The sequence below is a fragment of the Gouania willdenowi genome, chromosome 18 (assembly GCF_900634775.1).
Source record: "Gouania willdenowi chromosome 18, fGouWil2.1, whole genome shotgun sequence".
In the NCBI taxonomy this organism is placed as follows: domain Eukaryota; kingdom Metazoa; phylum Chordata; class Actinopteri; order Blenniiformes; family Gobiesocidae; genus Gouania; species Gouania willdenowi.
Genome location: NC_041061.1, coordinates 19,572,371 through 19,589,551, shown reverse-complemented (window position 1 = coordinate 19,589,551; position 17,181 = coordinate 19,572,371). Strand labels below are relative to the sequence as shown.

The 17,181-nt window shown below is 37.1% G+C and overlaps 1 protein-coding gene across 1 annotated transcript in view; it reads right to left on the bottom strand.

Annotated features, from left to right (window-relative positions):
• LOC114480636 (interferon-induced very large GTPase 1-like) overlaps positions 1-17,181 on the bottom strand; it is a 691,281-nt gene that overhangs the window by 159,952 nt on the left and 514,148 nt on the right. Inside the window, exons 35-36 of the mRNA XM_028474951.1 lie at positions 499-542; positions 298-415 (exon numbers count right to left, since the gene is read on the bottom strand). Coding sequence (XP_028330752.1) covers positions 298-415; positions 499-542 — 162 coding nt within the window. The remainder of the gene's footprint in view (positions 1-297; positions 416-498; positions 543-17,181) is intronic.

Here is a 17,181-nt window from a genome sequence, read left to right as displayed (position 1 = left end):
TTGTTTGATCGGATGATAATTTTTGAGATAAGACCAATTTACTGAGGAGGTGTGTCGATTATCTAATTTTTCTTCCATTTCCAGCTTCCAATATCTCAGGAACTACACCACATAGAAAACTGACATTTTGGATAGTAATACATCAGTTAGAATATACAATCTGCTTAGTATCAGGAGCTAATCAGATCAGGTAATGAATTACACAGCCTGCTGTGTTTCACTTGATAAGAAACCAAATATTTAACAAAATAAATGTAGACATTTCTTCATGTTTAATCTGAATAAAACCAAGCTGACCTTTAACATCTGTTGCAATGACTTGACTGTCAGCATCACTGGTAGAAGATGGAGGTAAAAGAGGATTATTTGGGTCTTCAACATGAAGATTTGCAGAGGAATCTCCAGCGCTGACTCCCTTCAGAGATGTGACACAAAATTACCTTTTATACAGTGAGAAAACTGGTAACATTTTGTAACATGTTTCAAGAAGCTGTTTACCTCTGTTGTAGCATGGAATTGGGCCTTTGAACCTTCATCCTTATCTGAACATAAGAGAAAAAATTATAATTAAAGCCCGTTGAATAGTCTGCACCAGTTCTTCAAAAAGTGTAATCTGGATCAAAAATAACTAGATTTTTAAAATACATTTTTTCATATATATCCAAGATTTTTTTTGCATGTTTTATTATTGCAATGAAATAAACATTCATTTTATTGCATTATCGTGACCATCACCAGCCCTCCCTAAGGGAGGCTAAAAAGACCTTTATTAAATGGAGAATATAAAAGAGAGAGCAGTGTTAAATCTTGGTGAGGAGGAAAGAAAGAGGGAAGAGGGAGTTAGGGTGGGAGAATGGAAGGGGTGGGTAATTTATTAGGCCATTCTGGCAACAAATGTGGAAAGCCTAGATTGTTGTTGGACCATTGTACATTGTCATGTCCACCAACAAGTCCCCCGCATCACAACAATTTGCATAATATATTGCTAAAATGCCTGCATATTGCATATTGATATCTGTGTGGTGTTGGTATCATGATACACTGCAAATAGAGGGATGCATCATGATTTTTTGCCGAGAGCGGCAAAACTGTGTATGCTGGCCCTGCCCCCATGGAAGATGATGCTGTACGCACAGGGTGTGTACTACCTGTGGGAGTGGTGGCCCTGATAGGTTTGGGTTTTCTCTGAGCATTTACGGATTTCGTTTTTTCTAATTACTTCAGACACAACTCCTGCCTTGCCAGTCTGCCTCCTCCTTACCTCTGTGCTTGGGTCCTCGTCCTCCAAACACCTTATCGCAGATCCATGGCACAAGGCCTGAGGAAAAATCAACTTCTAATTCCTTTGTAAAAAAAGAGAAAAAACGGAGAGAGGAGGGAAAGGTGTTTCATAATTAAAAAAAAAAAAAACAGAATGTACATTTATGATTAAAAAAAAGTTGTTGTTTGTTTACCATTGTTGTGTTTGTAGATCGTCGTCTTTATTTTGTTCTATTCAGCATTTCAGACTGCTTTTTTTGAACATAGCAGGAGATTAGCAATTACTATTTTATTTCATTGTAAGGTTGCAGAAATTCAAAATGTCCTGATCCATTAAAGAAACTTAAATACAACAAGTTACACAAACACATTAACACATTGTATGAAAATAAAAAAAACACAATTAATTTATTATATAAATGTATCAATCCTGGGCACTTTAAAGCTGCAGTATGGAGAATTGTATAGAAACAACCACGCTCTTTCACCTCCATGAGTTAGATTATCCTCAGTGTTTGTTTCCCATTCAGACAGCAGAGCAGAGTTTTAGCTTTTTTTCCAACCTGTGACTAGATCGCTCATCTCAGTTGACTGAGATTTTAAACATTTTCAAAGTTGGATATTTTTGTCTCCGTGTTTGTGTTTCTGTAGTGATTTTAGTTGCAAAATCCATCAAAGATCTAATGTAATAGTAGAGATTTAATAAGATTGTTTTATTTAAGAGTCCTTCTCGAGCGGCCAGGTGATAATTAAACACACCCGTTCATGTGAAAACACCCAAAACATTTTTGTTGTGTCACGGAATTTGTTGCAACACCTGATATACTGTGGGCTTGGTCAGACTGGTCAAAATAGTGTAAATATTGTGGTGATTGGACCAAATTTCAGGGCTGCAAAGAATTTGTGAGGATTAGCTGAATTTGCATTAAAAGTTGCAATTGCAGCATCACAATTTCCTGGAGGGTCTGAAAATTAAACAGTATAGCATTGAGAATAGTGATAAACAAAGATGCACACACACACACACACACACAGACTTTCATGAGTAGAAATGTTTTGAGATAAGATATCAGAGAAACTTAAGATCTAGGTCTATGTTTTGAATATAAAGAATTCATCCTTGGCTCTAAAATATCCTGTTTTACATCTCAAAAGCCCTACATTAAAATATCTAAAAACGTACCTTAAAGAGAGAATCCCTCTGTGGTCAGTGGTCCTTTCATTGTAGAGGTTTCTGGTTGACTCTATATTATAAAACAATGTTCTGGTTGTTTGAGACAATAATCAACTGTGTGACTGAAGTTGCATGTAATAAATATATTCCTGTGTGGGTGGAGACAAATGTCAGACCCAGCTGTCAGCCAATACTGTCATAAGGTAGATTTAAAAAAAAAAAAAAAAAAAAACTATATACGATGATCAGGTCTGAGGTTGATTTATTGTGTGCTCTCCTTTGATAGTAAATAATGAGTAGATAGACAGTTGTCCTCTTTGTAAAAACATCATCCTTCCCTGGCTTTCTTTTGTTCACCATGTATTAGGTTCATAAAAATATCAAAGTTTAACCTTTTGTATATTTTGTATGTTTTGTATGTTTTGAGCCCTATTGAAGTTATCTTCAATAGGGCTCATACTCCCATACTTTAAAGACCCCAGGACTAGACGATAAATAACCATAATGGTTAATCAGTTAAAAGTCAATAACTAGTCCCTAAGCCTCATAGGGTTTCAATAAAGTTTTCTAAATTTCATGCTTCACTTCAATCAACTAAAAGTTAGTTGTTTTCATATTGTCTCTGTATATGGACAGATTACATCTCCAGAAACTATGAAAATGTGAAGGCAATCTTCAAAAAATGCCACCATGAACAGGTTGAGCAAAGCATGTCTGCTTTTTTATCGTAGACTGCTGGACTAGATGAAGAACAACTGATCATTTTATCTCCTTGATTTGGATCGGTTTGCGTTCAGACCGCAGTTTGTACATCATTGGCTGTACTTGTAAATACCTGTATGTTTATATTTTCATGTATATTTATATACTGTACATATTTATATCTTATGTTAGTATAATTATTGTTTTTGACTCATTGTTTTTGATCAATGTATGTATCTTGTCTGGTGTTGTTTCAACTTTGCTGTAATTTCTTCATTTTGAGAGCCATTGTAGTGAAATCTATTGGTTTTATTGATTTATTTATTATTCTGATTGCTTGCTATCTATAGATCTTGCTAGATGTTTAAATCTCATTCCAGTTTGTTACTTATTTCTCCTCAGTTCCTTTATTCTGTTTATATAACTTTGAACTACAGAATTAGAGGAAACAACATTCCGTTTATGTATTAAATGTATTTCTACTCAGTCTTTTGCAGTATCTACAGAAACATCAAGCTAAGCCTTTTGACTTCAGTTCACTTATATCAGTGACTCATAGAAAGCCTGTTTTTGTGAAAAGAGGTCCTCACATTTCAGGTTGGTGCTGCTGTCATTGTGCTGTATTTGCTCCAACATATTGATACAAAATGTGTTTTATTAGTACAAACTAAATTATTTGTCTTTGTTTGGATCAATTTTATATGTTTTTACCTTATTTTGCAAAGTTACAGCCTTGTTTGCAATTATCATAGTTGTCTTTGTCAGTTGTTGTTTGTTCAGCTCTATAAAAACACAGTGAGGGAGTGACTGCTGACAGAATGATGCTGAAGGTGAGGTCTTTGTTTTGTTGTACATTCTTATTCCTTAATATTTGGCCTCAGACTGAAACTGAAAGCAATTCTAAAAAATTATTAATTTTCATTTTGTATTTTCTTTATACAGATTGAGGTTGTGAGGAATTAATGAAAATAATACATTCTTTAAGTTGTGGATGATTGATTGACATCAAGGCTGTAAAAGTAATTTTAGTTCGTTGTTATTAAATGGGCCGAACCAGTAAAGTCAGGGCTTAATAACCTATTATTAATAACATTTTGTTTTAGTGCAAATAATTGAAAATACATTGTGGGTAGAAATCTCATTTATAGAACTATCTTAACATTTAATAAACAATAAAAAAAAATAATTAATGAAAAGGTGCTCGATGACAGTACTGATCCCAGTGGATCTACAAAACATTAAATCACAGGTATTTAAATCTGAACAATAAAGTATTTTACTACATGATTAAAAAACTTTTTCAAGATTTAGAAATTATTTTACATTGAATATTGCGACTTTGTCAGTGTGTTAGAATGTTCTTGGCTTTTTGAGTTATTTTTGTCTTTATCATTAATTAATATTTATTATTACAGTTCTAAAATATGTGATTGCACAATTGTTTTGTTTTGTAAAACCATAGCCACTATCTCTATCTTTTTCAGTAAACTTAAGGTAATGCAACATTAGCTTTTACATCATATATTGATGTATCAGATTATTTTCACTGCATCATAAAAATCTGATGCATTTTGAAAATAGTGCAGTGTAACGTGCAAAATCGAATGGTTTTACAACTCAGTACATAATAAACTTCTCCCTGCTACCATCAGGCTGGTACTACCACTGGCTCTGCATAAAGGCTGTGGCTGAGAGAATGAGAGTTTCTTCAATAAGGTCATTAGTTTACTCAGTTCTGAGAAACAAAGTGATCCTCCACCATTTTTACTAGTTTGGCCTAAAAGTTTCTAAATGTTCCTGTTAAAAATATATGTGCTGAACAAAGCACTGTGTTATACACCATATTCATTTTATATCATTTTAATTATGAGCCTTAATAGAACTTAAAGACTCTGTATTCTGCCATATTTAATTCTGCAAAGGATTGCGTGTTTGATGAAACATTTTTATAGTTGTCTTTGACAGTTGTTGTTTGTTCAGCTCTATAAAAACTCAGTGAGGGAGTGACTGTTGACAGCATAATGCTGAATGTGAGGTATTTGTTTTGTTGTGCATTCCTTTCCTTTTTAAAGTATCATAATGAAACTGAAAGAACTCAGTTTATTTACTTTCTGTATCTTCTTTATACAAATTCAGGTTTTAATAAAATCTGAGTCCCTCAACATAAAATATTAACCTCATGAATGAGTGAGTTAGATCATGAGTGTCATTGTCATTTAGTTTAGGGTTTACAGACACCCCAATGTGAGAGTGACCAAATAGTTTTCTTTAGAATGTTTTACAAAAAACAGTTTAAACTTAAAACCTGCTTGTTTATAGTACTACATATAAAATATTTAATCACATGTATCTACATTTTAACAATGTGGTATTTTACTACAATATATAATTAAAAACTTGTCAAGGTCTAGAAATTAATTTACTTAAATATTTCCTCATATCAGGGGAATTCCTGAACATATGAACATTTTTTTCCAATATGGTTTCTGTACTGCAAATGTCTAATAAACCTGAACTGAACCTTCTCAATGATCGTGGCCATGAATAGAAAGTTGCTGATTTATCTAGTTTGAGGGTATTGTGTCAAAGCACCACGTTGATGAATTTATTTGCTCAACAGTTTCCTCTATTATTTTTGGGTTCACTGTAATAAACTCTAACATTGTAGTTGATTCGTCCCTCAGTGGTTGAAGCTGTTGATGAAGGTGCTAATGTTTGACGTTATTGATTGTATTTTTTCATTGAAATATATAGAAATTACCAGCTGACTATTTCAAGGGCTATCTGATCAGGGGAGGTTGTGAGTTTTTCAATTAAAGAAAACAATGAATGAGTTGTTGACGTTTTTAGCAATAATTTAAGAAAAATATTGCTGCTTTGCTTTGAACAAGCCATCATTGAATTTACGTAGACTCATTTTGTATCTGTAGGTCTAGATTAATTTGTAGTTTTGTTGTTCTCCATTTATGCTCAGCTCTTCAACAATCAAAATTAATATTCTGCACTATCTCAGTCTTCCTTCAAGGTGTTTTCTGTGTTTGTTTTTCTCTTAGTTTTGATTGGAGCCAACATGTCTTTGACATTACAGACTTTTATATCAAACTCAACTTTATCATCAAGTTTATCAACTGTCCCAGCCCTTTAGGTTAGTGTGATTGCTATGGCTTCCATAAACTGTGCAGATGTTGTCATTTATGTACATTTTCTTAAAACACAGAAATAGGAGGAGCATATGTTGCAGTCTCTAAATAAAAAGAAAAAGAAACACAGAAATGATCAGAGAGAGCTAAGTCTCTTCAATGGCGGCTCCAGAGATTTATTACCGGGGGGTCCATGGGGGGCCGGATTGTTAATAGGAGGTGCTAGTAAATTCTGACACAACAAACACCAACAAATAATACCACAATAGATTAGAAGATTTATTGATCCCAGGCTAATATACTGTACAGTACATAAGGGTTTTTTGTTTTGCTTTACTTCAATCATCAAAACAATCATACAATTAACACAGTATTTATGTCCTCTAACCAAATAACATGACGTCACTAAACAAAAACAAACAGCTGATCACCATCACTCCAAAACTAAGTAGAAAAGGTTCCAGATCTTGTCCGACTTATGTTTCAGGTTGTAACGTGTAACATCATAAACCCATGATCACCATCCTGGATGTGATGGTGCCCATAGGCACACCATGCGTCAGGTAAGCCGAAAGGGTGGCAGTGGCGCAGAGCAGCGGCACACTGGTGTGACCAGCACTCTCCGTGCGCCATGACGCACGGGATTCAGCCTGTATGAGGCCATCCACAGCTGGAATTATCTTACTGTATGTGGAGGCGACCGAGGCTGGTTAGTTGTGGATGATTGAAGTAATTTTAGTTATTTGTCATTAAATGGGCCGAACCAGTAAAGTCAGGGCTTAACAACCTATTATTAATGACATTTTGTTTTAGTGAAAATAATTGAAAATACATTGTTGGTAGAAATCCCATTTATAGAACTATCTTAACATTTAATAAACAATAAAATACATTTTACTACATGATTAAAACATTTTTTCAAGATTTAGAAATTATTTTGCACTGAATATTGTGACTTTGTCAGTGTGTTAGAATGTTCTTGGCTTTTTGAGTTGTTTTTGTCTTTATCATTTATTAATATTACTTTATTATTACTGTTCTAAAATATGTGATTGCACAATTGTTTAGTTTTGTTTTGTAAAACCATAGCCACTATCGTTATCTTTTTCAGTAAACTTAAGGTAATGCAACATTAGCTTTTACATCATATATATTGATGTATCAGATAATTTTCACTTCATCATAAAAATCTGATGCATTTTGAAAATAGTGCAGTGTAACGTGCAAAATCGAATGGTTTTACAACTCAGTACATAATAAACTTCTCCCTGCTACCATCAGGCTGGTACTACCACTGGCTCTGCATAAAGGCTGTGGCTGAGAGAATGAGAGTTTCTTCAATAAGGTCATTAGTTTACTCAGTTTTGAGCAACAAAGTGATATTTCACCATTTTTACAAGTTTCTAAATGTACCTGTTAAAAATATATGTGCTGAACAAAGCACTGTGTTATGCACCATATTCATTTTATAGCATTTTAATTATGAGCCTTAATAGAACTTTAAGACTCTGTATTCTGCTATATTTAATTCCTCAAAGGATTGTGTGTTTGTCATTCATTATTATAGTTGTCTTTGACAGTTGTTGTTTGTTTAGCTCTATAAAAACTCAGTGAGGGAGTGACTGCTGACAGAATGATGATGAATGTGAGGTATTTGTTTTGTTGTGCATTCCTTTCCTTTTTAAAGCATCATAATGAAACTGAAAGAACTCAGTTTATTTACTTTCTGTATCTTCTTTATACAGATTCAGGTTTTAATTAAATCAGAGTGTCTCAACATAAAATATTTACCTCATGAATGAGTGAGTTAGATCATGAGTGTCATTGTCATTTAGTTTAGGGGTTACAGACACCCCAATGTGAGAGTGAGCCCAATAGTTTTCTTTAGAATGTTTTACAAAAAACAGTTTAAACTGAAAACCTACTTCTTTATAGTACTATATATAAAATATTTAATCACATGTATCTACATTTTAACAATGTGGTATTTTACTACAATATATAATTAAAAACTTGTCAAGGTCTAGAAATTATTTTACTTAAATATTTCCTCATATCAGGGGAATTCCTGAACATATGAACATTTTTTCCAATATGGTTTCTGTACTGCAAATGTCTAGTAAACCTGAACTGAACCTTCTCAATGATCTTGGCCATGAATGGAAGGTTATTGATTGGTCTATAGTTAGCCAGTATAGAGGCATCCAGTGTTTCACAGCAGTGACTTTTAACAATTTCTGTACGGTGCCTGACTAGAATGAGCAGTTAATTATCTGACACAAATCATTCACAATTGACTTTACAACAGTTTTAAAGACGTTTGAGGGTATTGTGTCAAGGCAACACGTTGATGAATTTAGTTGCTCAACAGTTTCCTCTATTATTTTTAGGTTCACTGTAATAAACTCTAACATTGTAGTTGACTCATCCCTCAGTGGTTGAAGCTGTTCAAGTTTTTTATTTTGCGGGTTTGTTCTGATGTTTGACGTTATTGATTGTATTTTTTCATTGAAATATATAGAAATTAACAGCTGACAGTAATTCAAGGGCTATCTGATCAGGGGAGGTTGTGATCTTTTCAATTACAGAAAACAATGAATGAGTTGTTGACGTTTTTAGCAATAATTTCATAAAAATATTGCTGCTTCGCTTTGAACAAGCCATTTAATTTACATAGACTCATTTTGTACCTGTAGGTCTAAATTAATTTGTAGTTTAGTTGTTCTCCATTTATGCTCAGCTCTTCAACAATCCAAATTAAAATTCTACACTATCTCAGTCTTTCTTCAAGGTGTTTTCTGTGTTTGTTTTTCTCTGAGTTTTGATTGGAGCCAACGTATCTTTGACATTACAGACTTTTATATCAAACTCATCAACTTTATCATCAAGTTTATCAACTGTCCCAGCCCTTTAGGTTAGTGTGATTGCTATGGCTTCCATAAACTGTGCAGATGTTGTCATTTATGTACATTTTCTTAAAACACAGAAATAGGAGGAGCATATGTTGCAGTCTCTAAACAAAAATAAAAAATACACAGAAATAGAGAGCTAAGTCTCTTCAATGGCGGCTCCAGAGATTTATTACCGGGGGGCCGGATTGTTTATAGGAGGTGCTAGTAAATTCTGACACAACAAACACCAACAAATAATACCACAATAGATTAGAAGATTTATTGTCCCAGTACAGTACATAAGGTTTTGTGTTTTGCTTTACTTCAATCATCAACACAATCATACAATTAACACAGTATTTATGTCCTCTAACCAAATAACATGACGGCACAAAACAAAAACAAACAGCTGATCACCATCACTCCAAAACTAAATAGAAAAAGTTCCAGATCTTGTTTGACTTATGTTTCAGGTTGTAACGTGTAACATCATAAACCCATGATCACCATCCTGGATGTGATGGTTCCCATAGGCACACCGTGCGTCAGGTAAGCCGAAAGGGTGGCAGTGGCGCAGAGCAGCGGCACACTGGCGTGACCCGCACTCTCCGTGCGCCATGACGCACGGGATTCAGCCCGCATGAGGCCACCCACAGCTGGAATTCTCTTACTGTATGTGGAGGCGACCGAGGCAGATTACAAGGAAGGCAGATGCCATCAGCCTGAGTAACCGAAGATATAATCTGATCAGATTTTCCTGGTTGGAAAAGTGCCAGGCATGCCCTGAAAGCTTTCAATCGTTGCATTGAGAGGCGTGTCGTGAAGGCACCGAGCGCAGGGACAGCCCCAGGAAATAATTTTCTGTTCCGGGGAAAACATCTTTTCCATGTTTATCATGAAGCCCAGATCGGACAGGTGACGTAACAGAATGCATGTGTGCGATCTGGCCTCTGCTTGTGCCAAAAGAGCCTGTTGTGTAAGACCAAAAGTGTCCTTTAAAGCATAGTTATTTGACAGTATTATCCATGTTATTGTCACCATGAATATTAAAGTCACCGCTAGCTGCTCCTGTGGTTGTATTCTATTCAGGGCTCACAATTGACTGTGGTTCAGCAAACTCATCCATGAATTCTCCAAAATATTATACTAAAAACAGAACTATTGATACACTTTCAGTAAGAGAAAATTAAGCAGTAAAGCATTGAGAATAGTGATAGACAAAGATGTACGAACGCACGCATCACACACACACACACACACACACACACACACACACACACACACACACACACACACACACACACACACACACACACACACACACACACACACATTTTACTACAGTATATAATTAAAAACTTGTCAAGATCTAGAAATTAATTTACTTAAATATTTCCTCATATCAGGGGAAATCCTGAACATATGAACTGTCTCACTTTACAATGTAAATTTAAGCGCCCCCCCACCATCTGCCCGGGGACTGGCCGCGGTTCGGCGAGGTGCCGCGCCGCCTTGGGCGGGGTGGGGCTGGTGGCTGGTTGTGATTGGGGGTGGTCTCCGTGGGTGGGGAGGGCTCTGCTGGCGACATTGGTGTGGGGTTGCGGTGCCTGGCTGGGGGAGCATGGGTTCGCCTGCCTATCAGTCCGTGGCTGGCGGGGTGGCCCTGCTTGGGTGGTTGGTTGCGTACTCTCTCGTCGGGGGGGCCGGGGCCGCCCTCCTGTGGAGGGTGCTATGTCGTGGTGTCGTGCGGGCCTGTGCTGGCCCTGGTGTGGGAGCTGGCCTCTCTCCTGTTTGGCCGCTGCCTGCTTTGGTGGGACGGGCCGCTCTGGGCCGGCTGGCAGCGGGGGTCGCCTCCTGGACTGCGGGGGATGTGGCTGGTACTTGGCTCCACCTGGGGTGACAGTGCCGCGTGCCCAACTGCGCCATCTACCCTCTCCGGTGGCCCGCCGTGCGGACAGGCCGGGCTCCTACCAGACAGGCCTCCTTCATAAACACTTCATATCACTCACTCCCAGCTGGTCTGGCTCACCCACTTGTTGCACCACACTCACATACCCAACCCTTGGGCGGCTGAATGGTGGGGCTGGGGGTGGATGGGGCCGCCGCCTGTGCTACTAAGTAGTGGCGCGGGGGTGGCACTCCCACCTCTGGCTGCCCTACTAATCCCTCCAATTTTAATTACACCTTAACACACCACTCCCCCGGAGGGTGGGACCACCACTTCCACCCTCCAGAGCTATTGCACCACATACACATATATACACATAGGCTGGATGGGGAGCACCACTCCCCTCCATCCACCCTTTTTTAATAGCACTTCATACATTCACTAAACACATACATTCACTCAGGGGATAGGGAAGTGCCTCTCCATTGGGGAATGGAGAGGCACCATAACAGGGTGGTGGGTAAATTCGCACATCTGGGCCTGTCGGGTGGGGGCCCGGCCCCTCTGTTGATGGCTGGCGGGGGCCTTGGCTCCTCTGTTAGGGTCTCTGGCGGGGGGCTCTCTGGGCCCTCCCCTCGGGTGGTTGGGTGCTTGGGTTGGGTCGGTGGCGGGATGCGCTGGGTGCTCGGCTGCTTGGGGCTTCCTCAGATGTGTGTGTGGGGGGCGGTGGCTGCCTCTCGGCCTGGGATCTTGGGGGTGTCTGAGGGGTTGCTCGGCCGTGGAGGGGGTTGCCTGGGGCTCCCTGGCCCCCGCTCTTTCTGCTGGCCTGGCTGCATCTAGAAGAATTGTTTAAAAAATGAAAATAAATACATACAATGCAGTACACACAGTAATAGGATGTTATGTACATTTTAGTTCATGTTAGAACCAGTGTGTGAATTTAAAAACAAAAGGTAGATTTACCATTTTCAAGCAGTGTCTTTAGGTTGGGTTTCATGCATTAATGATGATTTTCTACATCTACTGTTGCATTCTGGGCTTTAGTTTTCCAGCTATGTTTTTAACTCTTACTAATTAAACATTAGCAAGATTAACAAATTAAAAACTGATGTTACGTGTGTAAATAATTCACTTCCAGTGTTTTCTGTGATTGTTTATCTTTTACCTGCTTGCTGAATTATCCAGATGTTTGCCACAGAGGAATTAAAAGAATATGAATCAGTTTATGTAAGTTTGTGTCATTGTAGGAAGAAAAAAAGCTAATAGTAGAAAGAGGTTTAGTCTTTATAAAGGACTGACTGCAGTGCCTGGCGTACACTGGGTATTTCAGGTGTAAAACTAGTTTATCAATAACAGAATCTCAACACTAAAACAAGTTGGTTATTACAAAAGATTATTTAAATATGTACATCTGTTATTAAAATGCATATGTTTTACTCAAAATCCATCTAATTCTCAAGTGATTGTATTGTTATTTACAGGTTAACCATTCATTTCAATGACAGCAGCTTTTTCTATCTGCACCAAACTGAAAATCTAATCACATTTCTAAGATAAGTGTTTGTCCTCCATCAGATGTTGTGGAAAAAATGCTGATTCCATCTTGAACTTGTTAACGGAGCTCAATAGTCTCAATCTCTGAATTAAATATATTTGATTTATGATTATCAGACATAGGGTTTACTTTGTCATTATCAATGTTGATGATTTTTGGACTCATATAAATCAAATCAAATCTTAGAATATTCCCCAACTGAGAAGTGTAAAAACTGAGCTGTAAAAGCCATTTTTGTAGAACCAACACAGCAATCCAGCATAATGTATGTGAGACTTGTGGATTTTAAAGTTGCAGTCACTCCTCTCTTATGAAGCCCAACAGATGAAATACAAGCTGTATTTACAGTGTGGTGCTTAGACTGTGTCAGTAATCTCTACTTCTCTTCATTTTCAGGGATGAGTACGACTCCTGATGTTGTTGTGGCAACCCACTGTGGCCTTAGGGTTTATGGCCTCTCTCTCATCACCAACAAGGTGTGTGATACCAGAGACATGTTACGGCTGAATTTACGGTTGACCTCATTTGGAGACATGATTCATTGCTCTGGTTGAATGATGGAGTCCAGGAGAAGCATTGATGATTTTATATAAAAAAGTTTATTCTATTGCTAAGTAAAAAGGTACAAAATGGAACAAAGTGAAACAAAATTAGCGTCCGTCCAGGCGGACGTCCGAAGGAAGTGCCGCGCCCTTCCCAACAGTTTCAAAGCTTAAGCTTTTTATACAGATAAGAGCAAAAGTTCCACTCTGGGGTAAGGAGGAGGGGAGAGTCAGATGCCCAATAGTGGAAAGATTTGAGGATGATGAAGATGTATATGTTATGAGGAAGATGTGGCGCCACCCTTATCTCCATGATAGTGTGTGCTGCATGCGAGCAGAGATTCTGGCCTTGGCAGAGACTGTGCTGCACTGAGAATAATACGATCTGTACTGTTTAATCATGATTCAGCTGTTCAAAAGTGTAAAGAGTAATGGAGTCGTCATGTATTAAAACATGACAAATTGTACACATGAACATACATTTGACGATATGATGATGAATATAATAATTGACCATAACAGACATTAGTGTAGATTAATTAGTTAAACAATAGTAGACCAATAAGTCTGAAACTATAAAGAAGGATCAGGTCCAGGTTAAGTCTGGTGTCTTCCATAAGGGAGATTATCAATTATGTGTATTTGTGGAGAAAAAAATGTAATGTGGAGTCCTGTAGATGATGCAAAGAAGGGTTTTTACTTCCTTCTTCCTGGGATTGTTTGTGTTTCTTTGCCAGACGAGGAGCACAGTGATTAGCTTGGCTCCATTTTTGTTCTAGTTTGTTCCAGATGTTCTTTTCTCTTTTAATTACTTTATTAATCCCTGAAGGGAAATTATGTTACACTCTGTTATTTTTTTAGGGACATGCTTCTCACACACACAGGCCCGAATCACACACATACACAAACAGGACCTGTGGACATGCATCAATGGAGACATGTCAGAGTGGGGCTGCTTCCACAATGAAGGGAGCGCATCAGAGCAGTGTTGGGGTTTGGTGCCTTGCTCAAGGGCACCTCGACAGTGCTCGAGAAGTGCCCTGGCACCTCTCCAGCTACCAGAACAACTTCTGTATTTTTGATCCGCATTGGGACTTGAACTGCCACCCTCCAGTTTCCAACCCATGTCTCTACGGACTGAGCTACTGAGCTACTTTCTAATTGAATCGACAACAAATTGTGATTCTAATCAAATCGTTGCACGGTGACATCTCAGATGAATTCAAAAGTTTGTTTTTATAAACTACGGACTAGTTGAGAAGATAAAAATGTCAAACCTCGGACCAGAAAGAAGAGCAGATGTGTGGACAAACTTTATATTTGATATAAATGAGGGACAGACTGTACAAAGCTGTGTGGAATGACGACCATTACGTCAACAACAAGCCTGAAGCGACACCTGCAGGTGAATCAAAGTATTGCACTACTGACAGCCTTTATTAAAACTTTTAAACATTTGAAGACATTTCTTTCCTTATATTAAATAAAATTCCTTCATGGTGTTATCAGTATTTTTCTTTAACCATAATTGGGATTCTCAGTTGAAATGCTGAACAGTGAAATTATAGAAATGTATTATTTTATTACATTTAAATATCTTAGAGTTGCTCATGCTCAGACATTTGCAACATAATAATAATAATCAGATTTTAGTGTCATACATGCACATGCAGCCCTCTGTATAATTTTGTGTGACTTAATAGGACACAACTATCAGGCTTTGTGTGTTTCTGTTGTTGTTTGTGTATTTTTAAAGTTCTTTAGGGTATTTCTTTAGCCATTCAGTCTATTCTTCTCTCATTTTGTGTATTTTTGTTGTCATTTTGCTCATTTTTCTGTCATTCTGCCTATTTGTGCTGTTCTTTTGTGCGTTGTGTCCTTTTTTCCCCCTTTTGCATACAAACACTTCTTAAAATGACTTATATTTTAAAAAAAAAAAAACATTAGGAAATGATATATAACATTGATTTTGTTTACAGATTACTTGCAGATATTGTGGAACACATGAATGGAGGCTGTATTTATGTTATGTCAGTGGTTCTCGACCTGTTTTGACCTCATTTTAATAACAAATTTCTGACAAACCCAAAGAATATTTTTTTCTAGAACTAGTTTTTGATCATGTTTGTTATACTGTGTCTAACAAATACAGAGTAAACAAAATGTGCACAAAGTTTATTAAATGAATTTACTAAAACCATGATAAAGCTGCTATTAAGTCAGTGATAAACATGTGGCTCTTTATGTCTTAATTTTAATAATGATTCCCTCAGAAAACCTTTAAAGGGGAAACTTTTTTAACCTCTTTTTACCTTTTTTCTTTAGTCATTATACAACTTCTTTTGTCCCTATCCTGCCTTCCTTATACACACTGTACACGAAGGCAGTAAGCTCAACACCTTCCGCACATCAAGACTCTGAACACCAGGTTGACCGACTGAGCCCAGGTTTATTGACAGGTGAAAGGGTGAAACTGAGAGACACAAGACATTTGTAAATTTAGCTGCATGAATTTAAACTAATTAAACAAACCTAATAATGTTATATCACTAAACAAAAGTAGGTTTCATTATCAAGTATGAAATATTAATTAACTATAATAGTCTAATGCACTGTCACATGCCACTCTATTTATTATTTATATTATTAATAAATCAGCCTTTTGTATCTGAAATGGCCTTACTTAACAGCACAGCAAACATTACACAAAACAGCCACTAGATGGCGACAGATGACCACAAAGGAACAGCTCGACGGCATGAACTGAAGATGTAATCAGAGATTGTCTAACATCATAAAACATACACATTTCACAACTACATGTGATGCTATGAGCACTTTAAACATCAAAAAAGAATACATACCAACGATGCCATGAACAGCACAAGATATGGGAGTTGTTTTGCCAAGAACACACGAGGAATGAAACTAAGCAGTGTTCACCAGACTGCATTACTTCCTGAGTCTAAATCACGTGACCTACTCTGCGTGCTTTTAAAGGTACAGCTTTCTTATGAGAACCAACTGAATTAACTCAGAAACAAACACACACTAAATCAGGTAATCTGAATAATAGAGGCAGAACAGTCCCATTTTGGCCCCTTTTCCCAAAATGTTGACATTCTTTTAGTTTTTTTCAGATTTAACTTTCTTTTACCATTCTATAACACCTGTTTCCTTTTTTGTAATTTTTTTGCCACTCTTGACTGTTTTTGGCTCATTTTAAGCCACTTTTCACTCTTTTCTTGCCAAGTTTTGGCCACTTTTGAATCATTCTTTTCCACCTGTTACTCATTTTTAACAAATACTTACACTTTACTAGTGACGTCATCAAATGACTGGCTGTGATTGGCTTGATCATCATTCAATCAAAACTGGACCAATCTGTTTTCAACAATGAATCCCTCTGTAAAAAGTGAGGGGGATGAACTTTTGTTTTCATAAAAGTGTGGGTGTCAAACCCCCCACATCCCTCACAGGTGAGACGTGCCTGGTGGGTTGTGTTTTAATTTGAAAAAAGAAAAACAATAATTTTAAAATATATAATTGATTTTTCTCATCAACTACTAGACATTTCAGGTGACCCCACATGGGATCACAACCCCAAGGTTGAAAAACACTGTGTTATACTTTTGATTATAATTCAGCTGTTTTCATGATTTTAAAATGCAATTATAAAGCTTTTTATTTTAATACTAATTTTTATTATTTTAATTTGTGCCATTTTTCCACATTTTGTGAATAAATGTGCTCCATATTGTTGCCTTGCTTTGTTGGACAAATACAAAAAATTACTATTCTGAATAAATACAGTTTTAAACACAAAAAGTCTTGATTTTACTGTTAAAATTATTCCTTTAAGCCATGTTTGTGAAATATTTTGGACGTGCTGCGTTTGCAACACTGAAGTCAGAGCTTTAAACTGGAAAGGCAGAGTTCTGAGGGTCCTTGAACGCAGCATGAGTGAGTAGATTATCAGCAGCAGCAGCACGTGTTACAGCAGGTGATGCTCATTCCCTTTGATTGGCC